This window comes from Neovison vison, chromosome 1, assembly GCF_020171115.1.
Source record: "Neovison vison isolate M4711 chromosome 1, ASM_NN_V1, whole genome shotgun sequence".
In the NCBI taxonomy this organism is placed as follows: Eukaryota; Metazoa; Chordata; class Mammalia; order Carnivora; family Mustelidae; genus Neogale; species Neogale vison.
This window is the reverse complement of record NC_058091.1, coordinates 203,867,726-203,884,225: the sequence shown is the minus strand read 5'-3', so window position 1 is coordinate 203,884,225 and position 16,500 is coordinate 203,867,726. Positions and strand designations below refer to the sequence as shown.

The 16,500-nt window shown below is 37.8% G+C and overlaps 1 protein-coding gene across 9 annotated transcripts in view; it reads right to left on the bottom strand.

Moving 5' to 3' along the window:
- Nucleotides 1-16,500, bottom strand: part of MEF2C (myocyte enhancer factor 2C) — a 161,098-nt gene that overhangs the window by 64,098 nt on the left and 80,500 nt on the right. For all 9 annotated transcript variants that reach the window (XM_044265823.1, XM_044265837.1, XM_044265818.1 and 6 more), the window contains one exon: nt 12,739-12,942. In XM_044265823.1, the coding sequence (XP_044121758.1) occupies nt 12,739-12,942 (204 nt within the window). The remainder of the gene's footprint in view (nt 1-12,738; nt 12,943-16,500) is intronic.

Genomic DNA, 16,500 nt, shown 5'->3' with positions numbered 1-16,500 from the left:
TTGCAGATTGATTTAGCCTATCAGCTTATCTACTCATCAGTCAAAGTCATAGTTTCACCTATAACCACTATGAGATGTCTTCAAGTACTCGCAGTTGCAATTATTTTCTTTGGCCTCAGATACCACACTGCACTCTATGTGCTTTGGTTTAGACTGCTGGGAGGATTGTCACAGAGGCATCACCAATAATTAGCACAATGTTTGGAACATGGTCTTCATGTTCATCAATATCTGCTGAATGAAAGAACAAATCCTGAGTACGTTTTCCCCACACTGGACAACTGGCCCTGGAGGGTGCTGGGCACATCATCACCACTGCCATATTTCCCACTCACCTTGCACATAGAGAATATTTCACAAATATTTGGGGAAAAGAAAATTCACAGGCCTTTGTTCTATAAATTTATAGAAAACAATTTATACAAAATACCATTATTTATATAAGAATGGTATACTTAGGGCATGGGTGGCTCAGTGGGTAAAAGCCTCTGCCTTCGGCTCAGTCCATGATCACAGGGTCCTGGGATTGAGCCCCACGTGGGGCTCTGCTCAGTGGGGAGCCTGCTTCCCTCTCTCTCTGCCTGCCTCTCTGCCTACTTGTGATCTCTGTCTGTCAAATAAATAAATAAAATCGTTAAAAAAAAGAATGGTATAGTTACATACTTATTAATATAAAATGTTAGACATTTATTCTCAGATTAAGAACTTGCTGCTTCTCTCTCCTTTGGTTAAACAAGTTTTATCACCTAAACTTTCCCCTTGATGTTGAAAATAAAAACACCTTATGTAACTTAACAGTTTACAATGGACTCTGACATCTTTTATAGCCTGTAATCATCACAGTAGCATGTGAGGAAGTCTGGGTCAGGGTCGACAATACTGACTCAGAGCAGGAACCTAAAGTCAAGATGGTTAAATAACTTGCCCTAGGTTAGAGAACTAGTGTGTGATGTTGCTAGAACTTAATTTCTCTCCAAATCTGTGGGGCTTTTGAAGTTCTATTTCTTAAATGTAAAATTTAAAATGTGAACTCTCACGACATTGTTCCAACAACCTTCTTCAGGAAAATCACTCTGCAGCTTTCTTCCTCCTACCCCCAACCATGGTATTCATTCAGAACCACCACATTTTAAGGAGACCCCAGGCATGAAGCCCAGATGAAGATAAAATTCTCACATTTCCATTGAGGAAAAATCAAAAGAAGCCGTGTGCCTGTGTGCTCTTTCTTTCCTCATGTGCAAGTCCAGAATTGACCTAGCTTGTTTCTCTTTCCTTGCAAATCTTCTTTACTGTCCCTTCCTCCATTTTCTCTTATCCCTTAGGGCAATCCCAGCCTTGGTGTTCCCTCTCACCTCACTCCACAAAAATCACCTTTATCTTAACAAATATTCTCCTGGGAATAAACACTGACTGAGTGGCTCAGCTTTCCTGACTGAGTTTCTGTATCCTGACCCAGACCCTGACACACAACTGGCATGGAGTAAACGTCTGCTGAGGAACAAAAGACGAAATGGCTGCACGCATCCTCTCCAGTGGACAGGCCCTTTCTTAGGTGTATCCATCAGCCGTCATGCAATCATGTCATAAACAAGAGCACTGGATTTGTCAATTCCATCCCTGACAGCAGTGCTGCCCAGGGGAAGGTGATGAATATTTCTATACCTGTGCTGACTAGTATGGGATCCCCTGATCACTTATGGCAATCAAGTACTTGCAATGTGGCCAGTGAGACGGGGAGCTGAACTTTTATTTATTTATTTATTTTTCAAAAAAAAAAAATTAATTTATTTATTTTAGAGAGTGAGAGTGCTCGCACTAGATGGGGGAGAAGTATGGGGGAAAGCTAGGGAGGGGGAAAGAATCTCAAGCAGACTCCTTGCTGAGCTTGGAGCCCAATGCAAGGCTTGATCTCACCACCGGAGATCATGACTTGAGCAGAAACCACGAGTCAGACACTCAACTGACTGCGCCACCCAGAGGCACCTAGAAGCTGAACTTTCGTTTTATTTTTTCAAAGATTTTATTTATTTATTTGACAGAGAGAAAGAGACATCGAGAGAGGAGATCTGGCAGGGAAAGTGGGAGAGGGAGAAACAGGCTTCCTGCAGAGTAGGGAGCTGGTTGCGAGGCTCGATCCCAGGGCCTTGGGATCATGACCTGAGCTGAAGGCAGGCGCTTAACCGACTGAGCCCCCCAGGCGCCCTGGAGCTGAACTTTTAAATTTTATTTCATTTCAATTAACTTACATTTAAGTAGCCACATGTTGCTAGTGGCTACCTTATTGATGAATGCAGATCTACATCATTTCATTCTGAAATCTGGTTATATTATCCAAAGAGAATTCACGTGACAGAAATGATTGGGTTTGTAATTGTCAGGCCATAGGCACTAAATATATCACTTATTTACAGATGTGTGTAGTAACTCTGAAAGGAGTTCTGTTTCTGCAACCACAGAGAGTAGAGTTGGTTTTTTGTTGGTAGCTCATTCTCAGGGTAATTCTGACCTTACTTTTTCCTCTCCAAAATGGTTTTATTGAGGTTACACTGATGGCATTTTTTATGACTCTAGAGTCATTTGCATGCAACTTTGAAAAATAAATTTTTCTCTAATTCAGAAATTCTAGAATAAAAGATACTATCACCAATTCATGTATCAGTTTATTTTGTAATCATGGTTTCTCAGATGTGAGAAAAAAACCCCCAAATACCCATTGTACAGTTTACTGTTTACAGTATTTCTTATCCTAAAACAGTAGCTCTAAATAGTTACTGAGTTTATTTACTAAAACATAAAGATAAGAGATTTAATTGATATGAAGAGGCTTTCAGAATCTAATTAACCTCCCAGCTAGTCATTAACTCTATGACCTTTAGAAATAATTGACAGGAAATTTTTTTTTGCCTTATAAAGAAACTTCCATCGGGTGGCTAAATTTCAGGGTAAGAGAGACTATAGTAAATGCCGTTGAGACATGACTGGATAATATGCAAAATAGCTATTAGTAAAATGAGATGGATTTCCAATAATATAATCTATCCACCCAATCTGTTGTACACATTTGCAGCACTTGCCTAATTACAGTCCTTTTAGTGACCAAGTCTAAAGTCTTTTCCCAGAACGTTCTATCAATTATTTGGCTGTGAGAATAAGGAGGAAAGCATGGCAGCCACTTTCTCCGCACCCATAGCACACATGCAAACCAATCATATCACACATGCCCACCCGCGGTCTGCTTTCAGAATCAGAATCTTCCTCAACACGTGTTCCAGCCACTACCAACTGACAGGCACTCACAAGGGCCGGGACCAGGCCAGGAGACGCAGTGTTCACACACAAAGTGTGACTCAACTGAGTAGTGACAGGCCTTTCACATAATACTTCCGAAAACCTAACGCCCTTGCTTTCAAGAATTAGTTTCACCAAATATCACTTAAAAAAAACAAAAACTACTATATGATATGATTCTAGATCTCAGTAAAGCTACAAAAATGAAATGTTTAAAAATGTACTTTCAGATTCCATGCTGGAGAAAACAGATGTTTGGAAAGGAAAGTCTTGATCTTTGTTGCTCAAAGTTTAGTCCACGACTAGCAGAATCAGCAACAGCATCACCTGGGAACTGGTCAAAAAAACAGATCTTTGGCCCTGCCCCATACCAGTGAGTCCGAATCAGTCTTAAAGCAAGAGTCCCAGTGATTCAGACTGGACCAGAAGCTATCCATTTGAGACCCACTGATCTCTCTTGTCAGATCCTGGCCAAAGTACCAACAGGTTGCTTCTCTCTTCCTCAGGAATCAATGTAGGTTGGTCTTTTACTTTCCACCATTACTATAGGTAGTATGTGGTCTACTGTGCGTATTTTTTTCTTACACAACAACTTTATTCATCCCAGGTTCACTTGAAAGATTCTCACCTTTATTTTTATTAGAACATATTTGACTTCAACAAGGAAAACTTGGTAAAGTTTAATTTTATTTATACTATAATGATCACCAGTAAGTTCTTTTATAAATACATATGTATATATGCATACGTATATATACACAAATATATATGTGTGTGTGTGTGTGTGTATAATATTTATTGAATGTCTACAATGTGCCATTCATTGAGATGGCTGTTGGAGTTAACAGCGATAAATAAAACATCATTATGTCTTTCAGGGAAGCGAGACAGACTTAGAATAATAACTTTTAAAAAATTCAGTGAGGGGGCGCCTGGGTGGCTCAGTGGGTTAAAGCCTCTGGCTTCGGCTCGGGTCATGATCCCAGGGTCCTATGATCAAGCCCCGTGTCAGGCTCTCTGCTCAACAGGGAGCCTGCTTCCCTCTCTCTCTCTCTGCCTGCCTCTCTGCCTACTTGTGATCTCTGTCAAATAAATAAATAAAATCTTTAAAAAAATTCAGTGAGGTAACTGATATTATAAATATTATTTGATTAAAAGACTTATCATCTTGTATTCCGACTGTAGGCAGGACTCTGGAATTGTTCCTAAAACTTCACTTTTGAGTATTCCACAGTGATATATTCAGTAGCCAATCCTGAGGAAGTAAGGATGTTCTGTTCTTTGAAAGCTGATTTGATACTTTCAAGGCCAAACAATGCTACTTTTACTGAGGTGATAACCAATTATGATTCAAATATGTTGTCCAACATCAAATTCCACATGCCATGAAATCTGTACATATCACTAAAAATTGACTATAAAGATCCAGGCTTGGGGCGCCTGGGTGGCTCAGTGGGTTAAAGCCTTTGTCTTCGGCTCAGGTCATGATCCCAGGTTCGTGGGATGGGGCCCCGCATATGGCTCTCTGCTCAGTTGGAAGCCTCCTTCCATTCTTCTCCCTCTCTGCCTACTTGTGATCTCTGTCTGTCAAATAAATAAATAAAATCTTTAAATTAAAAAAAAAAATCCAGGCTAAATATTTTTCCCCTTTCACTTTCAGATACTGGGTGGGGGGGTGGGGGGCTCCAAAACATGAGAACTTTGGTTTGTTCCAGTTCAAGAATGATCATGTGAAATTCTGATGATAAAGTGCTGGTGATTAGTAATGACAAAGAGGTTACATTAGTGAGAAAAGGGCTGTATTTTGAAACCTACTGTATTTTCTACTATTAAATACTTTTCTGCCGGCTGTTAGTACCAATGCCCATACACCATTAGAGCCGTGCAGTAACAGATGAGAGGAAATTCAGTTTTATTGCCTTGTGCATATAACTCGAATAATCTAACATGCACTTTATTTGTTCAGCAATGATGTTCTTAATAAATGAGATGTGAAGCAGCTTTTCATGTTCACAAAACACATGTAAATTAAGTAAAAATCTTGTTTTAAAAAGAAACACATTTTTACATATCAAATTTGATATATAAAAATCCACTTGGTCGTCATGACAAATGTGAAGATACTTAGACTTTGGGGAATAAAGATGAATGTGATTTATAGGTACTAGTAAAAGTCTTCTAAAGAGATATAAACAAAAATGAACATTAAAATTTAGTAGAAATTTGCAAAACATTGTTTTCACAAAATCATTTTTTCCCCTTTTTCTTGGAAGCCTCGACACCAAAGGTTTAAATCCTTTATGGAATATACTAATCCTTTCTTCATTTTTTCACTGCTATCTATTGAAAAGCAATTATATACTTGGTTTAACAGAGGACAGGATAGAGCTACTGAGTTACCTGCAGTAAGAACTATTTTAATTATATTTTATAGTACCCTAAGAAAAATTTTTAACGGACTTTAAGAATATTATTTCTCTAAGTTCCTTCATAAAGAAAAAACCTGCTTTTCTGAAGAAATGAAATTACTAATTATAAAGTTAAATACTGGTTCATGTTGCCTCAAGTAAATTTAAAATAGTAACAAGAAAGGTCTACCCCCTTTCCGTTCACAAGCTTCACATTTAAAAAAACAGCACACATTGCCTAGCTCCCTGTCAGGCTGGACAATTTGCAAGTGCTTTCTGACCAGGTAGTAAGTTTACCGATTGACTCTGTGGTTATTGGTTTAGGGGTAAAATATGTTTTTAGTTTTACACTGAGTGTTTAGCCCCAAATTGGTGTCTCTCATAAGGAACATTTATGCTCCGGATTCTAAAATCTCATGGTGACACAGCTCTTTACTTCTAAAATGCACTCCTCAAATTTTATATTGAAGAACTAATCTTGGTGTTAACTTGAGAATGCAATTAGTTTAAAATGCCTCTCTTTTCACATTTCAATCTAGACCGGCCCTGTTGCATGGAACTTTCTGTGACAATCAATGCATGTTATATCTTCCCTGTCTTATCTGGCAGTCACTAGTTGCATGAGGTTACTGAGACCTTGAAATGTGGCTAGTGCGAGTGGGGAACTGGACTGGACATCTTATCTAGTTTCAATTCATTTAAATGTGAATTGTCATATATGGCTAGTGGTCACTGTATTAGCATAGATCTGGATTTAGTTTCTGGATTGTGCTTTGGTAAAATTTGCCAAATTTTAATGAAGTTTCATTGGAGCTATAAAAGCATTTTTCACATTTTAGGTTTGTAATATTATGCTATATGATAATCACTTGGACATACACTGTTATTAACTGTTTTATTAAACTGTCTCCCCCTGTTTATTTATTCTATAAATATATTCTGAGGGCCTGATAGTCTCTAGGCCTCACATGAAGTTCTAGTGATAAAATGGTAAACAAAATGTACACAGTCCCTTCCCTTCAGAAGTTTAAAATCTACTGTGGAAGAGGAACCAGATAATATGGTGCCTTTTTTTTTTTTTTAAAGAGTTTATTTATTTATTTGACAGACAGATATCACAAGTAGGCAGAGAGGCAGGCAGAGAGAGAGGGGGGAAGAAAGGGGGGAAGCAGGCTCCTTGCTGAGCAGAAAGCCCAATGTGGGGCTTGATCCCAGGACCCTGAGATCATGACCCGAGCCGAAGGCAGAGGCTTAACCCCTTGAGCCATGCAGGTGCCTCATAATATGGTGCTTTGATGGAGAAAACATAGTTCTAACTCTAATACAGAAAAAAATGCTACCATGAGGTAAATAGGACAGTTCAAGGATGGCTTTCCAGAAGTATAAATTGGGACCTTCCTTGAATGAAAAAAAAATAAAAGCCAAGCAAAGGCCTAGTAAGGAGTGTTAAAGACAAAACAAATCAGGTTTGGAGAAGCTGAGGAAAATAAACATGTTTTGGTGGCTCAAATATAGGATGGCGGTGGTAGGGGGAGGGAAACAGAAAAGAGGGAGGCTGGAGAAGAAGATAAAAACAGGGGCCAGAACATGCATGGCCTTGTGAGCAATCTTAAGGACCAAGAGTCCTTGAGGGCCTTGTTTATGTTTGTATCTCTAGGCATTCCAAGGCACATACTACATGGCAGGAATTCAACCAATCTTTGTTCATTGAATGCATAAGGAAATAAAAATAAAACAAATAACCACACAAATAAATGAATGCGCTTTTACACTTAAGTACCCATGATGCATATCAAGAAGAGCACCTGTTATGAGGAGCACCGGATGTGGTATGTAAGTGACAAATCACTAAATTCTACTCCTGAAACTAATATTACACTATATGTTAATGAACTGGAATTTAAATAAATACTTGAAATGAAGGAAAAAAAAAAAAAAGAAGCCCATGGAAAGAGCCATGTTACTTCATTGCAAAAAAAAAAAAAAAGTACTGATATATAATATACATCTATAAAGTACGCATACAAATAATTTTATCTCCCCCATCATATTTTTTTTTTAAGCAAGCCCCAACTTATAACCCTGAGATCAAGACCCGAGCTGAGAACAGGAGTCAGAAGCTCAACTGACTGAGTCCCTTAGGCGTCCCTTATATACCCATATTTTGTAATATAGAGTGTAAAATTGGAACCTACTCAATTAGTTTAGATACAATGAAAGCTCAAGTAAAATAAACATATTTTCTTATTTTACATATATTTCCAAATTTGATAATACAAGGCTTATAAAAAAGTCCATTTCCACTATTTGTTGCATTTGGTTTTCAACAAAAATTATAGCTCTCAATTTTCACCAAGCTATGCAAAAGTCTTTAGCTTATTGATAACCTCTAGGAGCATTGTGAAACAATAAAATTTATAAGCTATTTCCAGTTCTAATTCAGACCTTAATTATTACCATGCAAGGAAACATTTTGGTGGAACGACTATTCTTAGAATTCTTTAAATCCAAACAAAATTCAGATGATGGAAAATAAAATTTCATGTAAATATCATCTCTTTCTCTCCTATCTTCCTCCCTTTCTCTCTTACACACACACACACACACACACACTCTTCTTGCTAATTCGTGCATCTAAAAAAAAAAAAAAGTAATCCTTCGCTGAGACAACTGTAAATCCAAGATTTCTTTTGCAGAGGTTATGTCCATCTTTTCTGATTTCCTAGGGAGCAACAGAGGGCCTTGTGTTTTATTCCCCTTCCACCCTTAGTCATTGACTACTGGCCCAGACTGGATGAAGACAGAATAACTGAATCACTGAGGGGTGACATCCTCCCTCCTGGCCAGGTGCTAAGCGGTACTCTCTTATGGGTTTTTGGTTAGAAAATGTGTTTGATACGGAGGTAACCTGTCTGGGACTTCTGTCACTCCAAGGACTACCTGCAATGATCTGGTGATCAATGACTTGTTTGAATGACTTTTGATCAACTGTTTAGCTTATGTCTTCCTTTGAGTTGCCTGTATTACATTAATGAGGACTCCTTAGCCCTCCAACTGTTCCTGAGCTGCTTTTTTTTTTTTTTTTAAGATTTTATTTATTTTATTTGACAGATAGAGATCACAAGTAGGTAGAGAGGCAGGCAGAGAGAGAGGGAGGAGAAAGCAGGCTCCCCCGCTGAGCAGAGAGCCCGATGCGGGGCTCGATCCCAGGACCCTGGGATCATGACCTGAGCCGAAGGCAGAGGCTTTAACCCACTGAGCCACTCAGGCGCCCCCCCCGAGCTGCTTTTTATATACGTTCTATAACCTTAATAAGAATGCCTGTCTTCTGCTGTTTCAGAATCCCTTGTACAGTGCTGACTATAAGCTGACACTTGCTAAATCATTGTTAAGAGAAGGATGGCCCGAAAGCGTGTCCTTTGGGCCTTGCATTCTTCAGGTCATCTTGAATTGCTCAACACCACATCTTCCAGGAATAGAGCCCAACATCAACTGTACGGTTAGAATGGCAGAAGGGAACCAGGAGTGGAACTAAGACAGTTGGAAGAGATGAAGGGGAGAGTTCCCTTAATATCATCAGAATCCCTACTTAATTTCAACAGCCTTATAAGCCAGCATTTTGAGTAAATATCCAGTCTACTTGTCATATAGTAAAATAAAATGGACTTTCTTCAAAGGAAGCGCTTTTAATACAGTAACTGTTTTGTTTTTTTAAAGCAATGGATTAAAAATTTAACACATTTACTAAATCTGGCATATTTATATATTGTATCTAAACAGATATTCAAGCTGCATTATAATATAATAATAAAAAAACCTATCTCAGTCTGTCTATTAAGTCTTTGTCTTTGTGCCATTGTAACAGTAGTGCTAATTATCAAGCAAAGACATGATAATTACGCAGAGCTTTTTTGCTAAAAGAAGGAATCTTTTTCAACACCCACGCGCTGCACAATTTCCTATGACCCTGTAACACTACTCTAGTATGGCCCAGAAATTTGTATTTTGGTCTAAATGCTGGGAATCATATTATTTCTTTCTCTGTGCCAATCTTTTTTTCTTGTGAGTAAACTGTTTTTGGAAGGTTAAGGGAGAGGGATAATGGTCCAAATGGGAAATATAAAACTAATGACCCTTCATGAAACATATTATGCTCCTCATTAAACTTACGCAGTTAGATGTATTCCATTAAATTAAAATAAATAGGATTTAAAATTTTACCCGGGAGTAGTAAACTACCTTAACTCTCAACTTTGTGTTAGATTCATTCTAAGGATGGATTCCTCAAATCCCTGATGTATCCCAGTTTCTTAGCCTCCAAAACATGTACATCTTTTTTTTTTTTTTTTTTTTTGAGGGGAGGGGGAGAGAGAATCAAGCAGGCTTCATAAAGCTTGATGCGGGGCTTAATCTTACAACGCTGAAATCATGACCTGAGTTGAGATCAAGAGATGGATGCTTAACTGACTGAATCAGTCAGACACCCCCAACACAAATTATGTCTCAGGGCTGCAGAGGTGTTCAAACTTAATGTATGAAAGAATTACTTGGGAAACTTATAAATGCAGTTTTCCATCCAGATTCTGTCTTCTCCGCCAAGTATTTCAAGAATAGTGATTTCAATGAGCTGCACTTAGAAAAATACTCTACATGGGGGTGATGTAAATTTTATTAGGCTTAGGGAGCCCTCTTACTTCTTTCTCATTTATCTCTGTTATTACTAAAATGGAAAAGCGAAATAGATGAAGAATGTGTGATTCAGGTAGTTGAGCAGGACCGATTTATAACATGTTCTATTCATCCAAAGAATCAAGCCATCCCTAGGTTTGGTCCAGGACCCCCAGACTGTCTTTTTGAGAGATTCAGAGCTTTACTGAATTAAATGCAAGATAATAGAGCTGCTGTTTTACTCTCTTTTAAAAGTATTGCTTTTTAAAGAATTGTGTTGCAAAGGACGTTCAAACTCAATGCCTTCATTTTTAAGATGAGGACACTTCAGCCCAGAGAAGTAGCTAACTTGTCACACAGTAAGAGTGTACAAGACAAGGTTTCAAATGCAAGCCCTCTGACTTGGAACCCAGTGCTCTTCTCATGGCCTTTAAAGAAGTCTGGCTCAGATACCCATCTGTCCAAGATTATGAAAGTCCTGAGAATGTGAAGTTCTCTGTTAAATCACACAGTATATTCCTGACTAAAGCTCTCAGAAAAATGAATTTTCTAGATTTTTAAGCTCCTTTAAGAAAGTGAAGTTTAAAAGTCAGCACATTTTTCAAATACTTTACTATGGTTCTACAGCATTTTACATCATGTTAAGGACTGGAGCAGTTTAGGTCTAAATACAAATTCTAGCTCAACTCTGATACCCTGAAGTGTCTGTTGCAATGGTTTTGGTAATGAGATGGAGTCTTGAGTATTGAGTTGCTTTGTGTTTGGAACTTATGTCAAATATGTGTGAGTGCACAGGCACACAAACTCACATACACTAACACACACATAGAAGCACCTATGAGATTTGACGTTGACCAGTTCTGTTCATATTCGTGTTTGTTTATGAATTTTCACAGTTACATGTATACATGGATAAAATTTTTTCTAAAATTTTTTTCAGGAAAGTTTTCAGGTAAGTTTTATAAATGGTCTTAAATTTCAACATGAAGGCACACAATTAAAATCAGGTCAATGAAAAACTATAGTGACATTCAGTATTTTATACATATTTTATACATATACCACATTAAGTTTATTCACTTTCGTTTTCTGAAATTATTTGCTTGGCTTTGTTAGGCAAAAAAAAAAAAGGCGATCAGTTCAATACTTTTATTGTTTTATATTATTTATTTTTTAAGTAGGCTCTATACCCTGTGTGGAGTGCAAAGTGGGGTTTGAGATCAAGACCTGAGCTAAGGAGATCAAGAGTCGAATGCTTAACCGACTGAGCCACCCAGGTGCCCCAGCTCAATACTTTTAAAAAACTTCCAAATAAAGGCAAAGGCATGAAAATCAGTCTTAGGCAATTATAAGACTGGTCAAATTAGTGCTAGATTTTTTTCATAATATGGAACAGTCTAAAAAGTAATGACAAAAATAACCTATACTCTGGTAAACTGACCCTGAAAACATACTTTTGAAAAACTTATTACTTTTCTTTTAACTCTGGGAAAGCAATCATAATCACCATCACTAATCATGAGGAGATAGACAAGTGAAGGAAACAGACAGATAGGGACAGTCCTCATTGAACATCTTTTTTGATTCAGTATTCACTGTTTATGAAGGATATTATAAGGCAATAATATTTAAATAGGATATGTGCAGGAAGTGTTTAAAACTGTATGGCAATGCTACTTATGCTAATGAATCAAAAACATTTTTGTGTTTTAATGTGATGCTTATTTATTTCTGGCACAATAAAACGTTTTAAATCTAACTTTGATAAAACACCAAGCTAACATTTAGAAATTCATTTTCATCAGATTTCTGATTCTGCGTATATTAACAATGCTACACTAAATGATATAATTGGGGGGAAAACATTTCTAGCAGAATAATTGTCTTTACCCTTTCAGTAAGAATGCATTAGGAAGAATGAATTAGAAGAGACAAAGTGAGAAATTGAAGTATAAGGCTGGGTGAGTTCATTTTTAAATATTTTTTTTCTTTGACGATGCTGTGACACTAGTCTATACCTAAAAGAAATCACCAAAAGTCAGTAAAGCCCTGTGTTGGCCACAATTCCCAAGTCTTATTCCTGATACCGCCGTGTGGAGGATGAGGTCAATACGTTGACAGTGGTGCCTGTTTTCTAGCAAGAACCAGGTATCTACATTGTCCTTATCACCATATCGCTCTAACTTGCATTTTGCAGGAATAGAAAGGGTGGGGTAATGTTGGGGTGATAACCAGGGGGACATCCGTGGGGGACAGGAACACCTTAGGAAAAGGAAACAGTATGTGTTCGTGGAAGGGGGAGGTTCAACCATCACGCCACTCAGCTGGGGGTGGGGATGGGGGTGGGGTTCGCCAACCACGCATGCGCTCTCACCTCCACGATGTCTGAGTTTGTCCGGCTCTCGTGCGGCTCATTGTACTCCGTGTACTTGAGCAACACCTTGTCCATGTCGGTGCTTGCATACTGGAACAGCTTGTTGGTGCTGTTGAAGATGATCAGCGCGATCTCACAGTCACAGAGCACGCTCAGCTCATAAGCCTTCTTCATCAACCCAAATTTCCTCTTTGTAAATGTCACCTGGAAAAAAAAAACCAGGCAGTTTTGTTTGTTTTTTTTTTTAAGGAAAAGAAAACGTTTTTTTTTCTTTTTAACAGTACTACTTTTTTTCCTTTGTGAAACAAAGTGTGTCGTTGTCAGAGCCCTTGGGCACTAACACATTTGGAAAGAAAGCAAATAAATCTAAAACTAATTTCTGCTTAGAATTTGAAAAGTGTGATTTCCAGCTTGTTGCTGAATGTGAAACTGTAAATGCCAGATTTAATGTAGGGCATTTTAATGAAGGTGACCAGAGAACTATTCATGTTTTTTGGAGCAATTTAAGATTTGAGAAAATTAATTTCAGCATGGTTAACATCTTTCCCAATTATAAGTTTGAGCTCATTTTTTGACCATGTGAAGACTGGACATGCATACCATTTTCGATGCGTGTTCAGAAATTCTTGGTGTGTGTGTCCAAAACTTTTAAGAATTTGTTTTGTTTAACTGAAAACATTCAAAGGGATAAGACTGCTTTCAGACAGTGCTATATTATGTTTTCTAGAAATGCAGCAGAAAGTTGGGAAGTACTTTTGTCAAAATACCGTTAGGGTTCTGTTTTCAATCTTTTGTGTATCTTTCCTCCCTTCTCAGGCCAGAAAATGTATTATTATCTTTTCCTTTTTTTCCTTTTAATCTAATCTATTACCAAGTCCCATAATTCCTTCCCTTGAAATGTTTCTCAGGTTCACACTTTCTTGTCTATTTCCCAGGCGGCTCTATCATTCCCGTCCTTATCAGTTTCCTGTCCTAGATGATCTCCCTGTCTGAAATCATTCCTTCCTCAATTCATCTCCAATCTTTAAAATTCACTCTTCACAATGCCTTTCTTCTGATGAGCTGTCTACAACAGCTCTGACTTTGAATACTTCCTATCTGGCAAGGATACCAAATGCAAATAAAAATTTCACTATTCCCAATTTCATTCTTTTCCTGATTACTCTCTAGTTTGTCCACCAAAAACCATGGACATTGTTAACTCTAAGCTTTTAAATGGCCCAGCATTTTCCAGCAGGTGTTCTCTGGAATATCATTTCTATAAAATACTCTTCACGACAAAAAGTTCAGTAGCTTAATACATTTGGGAAATAAAGCACATTGATATATTAAAGCCTGGAAAAATTTTTAAAATTTTTTTAACCTGCCAAACCATTTCCTGAAAGAATGTTTGTTTCTTTGCTTATTTATTTATTTAGAGGAGCATTTACTATTGGTTTTCAAAGCTAGGTTTTTTTAGTCATATACTCTGGGAAATGCTGACTATCTTAATTCAGTTAATTTTTATTTTTTATTATGTATTTATTTATTTTTAAAGATTTTATTTATTTATTTGACAGACAGAGATCACAAGTAGGCAGAGAGGCAGGCAGAGAGAGAGGGGGAAGCAGGCTCCCTGCTGAGCAGAGAGCCCGATGCGGGGCTCGATGCGGGGCTCAATCCCAGGACCCTGAGATCCTGATCTGAGCCGAAGGCAGAGGCTTATTAACCCACTGAGCCATCCAGGCACTCCTTTGTTGATTTTTTGTTTGTTTGTTTATTTTTTAAAAAATATTTTATTTACTTGACAGAGATCACAAATAGGCAGAGAGGCAGGCAGAGAGAGAGGAGGAAGCAGGCTCCCTGCTAAGCAGAGAGCCCGATGCAGGGCTCGATCCCAGAACCCTGGGATCATGACCTGAACTGAAGGCAGAGGCTTTAACCCACTGAGCCACCCAGGTGCCCCTCCTTTGTTGATTTTTAAATTTTTAATTAAACTTAAATTTTTTTTTCTCACCTTCATATCTAACCCATCTTGCCATCATGCAGAGGCCAGCCCTGTTTTATCTAATACGTATTTGTGTGTAATCCCCAAATCTAGATTCCCACTCCTCAATTTTTTTTTTTTTTTTTTTTTTTTTTTTGGTCTTGGGACACCGAAAGGATGTCCTCCAGTCCTACATCTATCTGAATGTCCTAGTAATCTCTTAAACCTCCACAGCTTAAACTCCTCATCATCCTTGAAGCTGCTCCCCCTCCTGGCTTGGCCATCTCACAATAAACTCAGTTACCCAAACTAGAGACCTCAGAGTGAACTTTGAATCCTACCCCATCCCACAAACCTAAATATAAACGTATTGACAGGAACTGTGGGTGAACAGACAGAAAAACCTGATCTTTTGGTCTCCTCAATCCTCCACACTTTGTTAATACTGTTTTACCTATCATCCTTTATTTTTCCCTAATAGCACTTCTCACATTTCATAATTTGTATATTTTTGTGTGTGATCATTTGATGTCTGTCTCTTCCTCTACAGTGCATGTTTCACAAGATCTTATGCCATTTTTATTTTGCTCACAGTGTATGCCCAGTGCTTGGACCAGCAGACACATGGGCACAAGTTAATGATTTGTAGTATAAAAATGAAATAGGGAAAACTATTAAGTGAAGTTTCCAGAAATATCAAATTGATCTATATTATCTAAAATTATGGGGCGCCTGGGTGGCTCAGTGGGTTAAAGCCTCTGCCTTCGGCTCAGGTCATCCAGGGTCCTGGGATCGAGCCCCACATCGGGCTCTCTGCTCAGCAGGGAGCCTGCTTCCCCCCCACCCCCCTGCCTCGCCGCCTGCCTCTCTGCCTACTTGTGATCTCTGTCAAATAAATAAAACCTTTAAAAAAATAAATAAAACTATGTGAAAGCTTTTCCCATGACATTTTAAAAAATCAAATCTTCAGTAGACTTTTAAAAAGATAAATCTATGCTCAATAATGATTATATTGCTTTATCACATTTGCATTAAAGGCAGGATGGTAAAAAGGGAAAAACATGGGGCCTGGTTAAGCGGATCCTAGATTTGAATGCTGAACCTGTTATGTGCTAGTCATGAGAAACTCATTTAAGTTCTTTAGTTGGATTTTTCTGAGTTTGATTTTTCATCTGTAAAATAGAGAGAACGCCTATTCTTAGTGTTGCTGTGAAGACTGCACAAAATAACATCAGTGTACAGTAGTGAGCATACCGCTTAACACTGAAGCTCAATAAACCTAGTTCCCATCCCTCACTTGGCTGATGTACAGAAAAAGGACTTACAAAATATGTCTATATTGGTGGCTATGAAGAGTCTACTGATTAAGGCTATTTGAGGATCTCATTATTCCTAATACAAAGAGAAAGCAGAAATCTGGAATCCCCTCTGATCATTCTTTGGAAAATACGGTATTTATCAGCCCACATCAGCTAGTCAATCTCCACTCAGATACATTATTTACATTTCAACTTTGGACAATTTTTCTTTGTAATAATTACCAATGTCTCACTTTTTGTTTTATGATTATTGATTGTCTTTCTAAGGTACTTCTACTAAATATACCTAGTGTTTTATTTTCATATCTGATTATCACTCTACTTTAGAAGCTTTTTTATTCTAGTTTATTCAGATGAGTTATGATTGGTATTAATAATGAGTTAAGACTACCTCTTTGGAATAGATAAAGAATCATAATAATTACATAGATTTATATAAAATGTCTTTTAATATTTATTTTAGAAGCAATTTAGTTA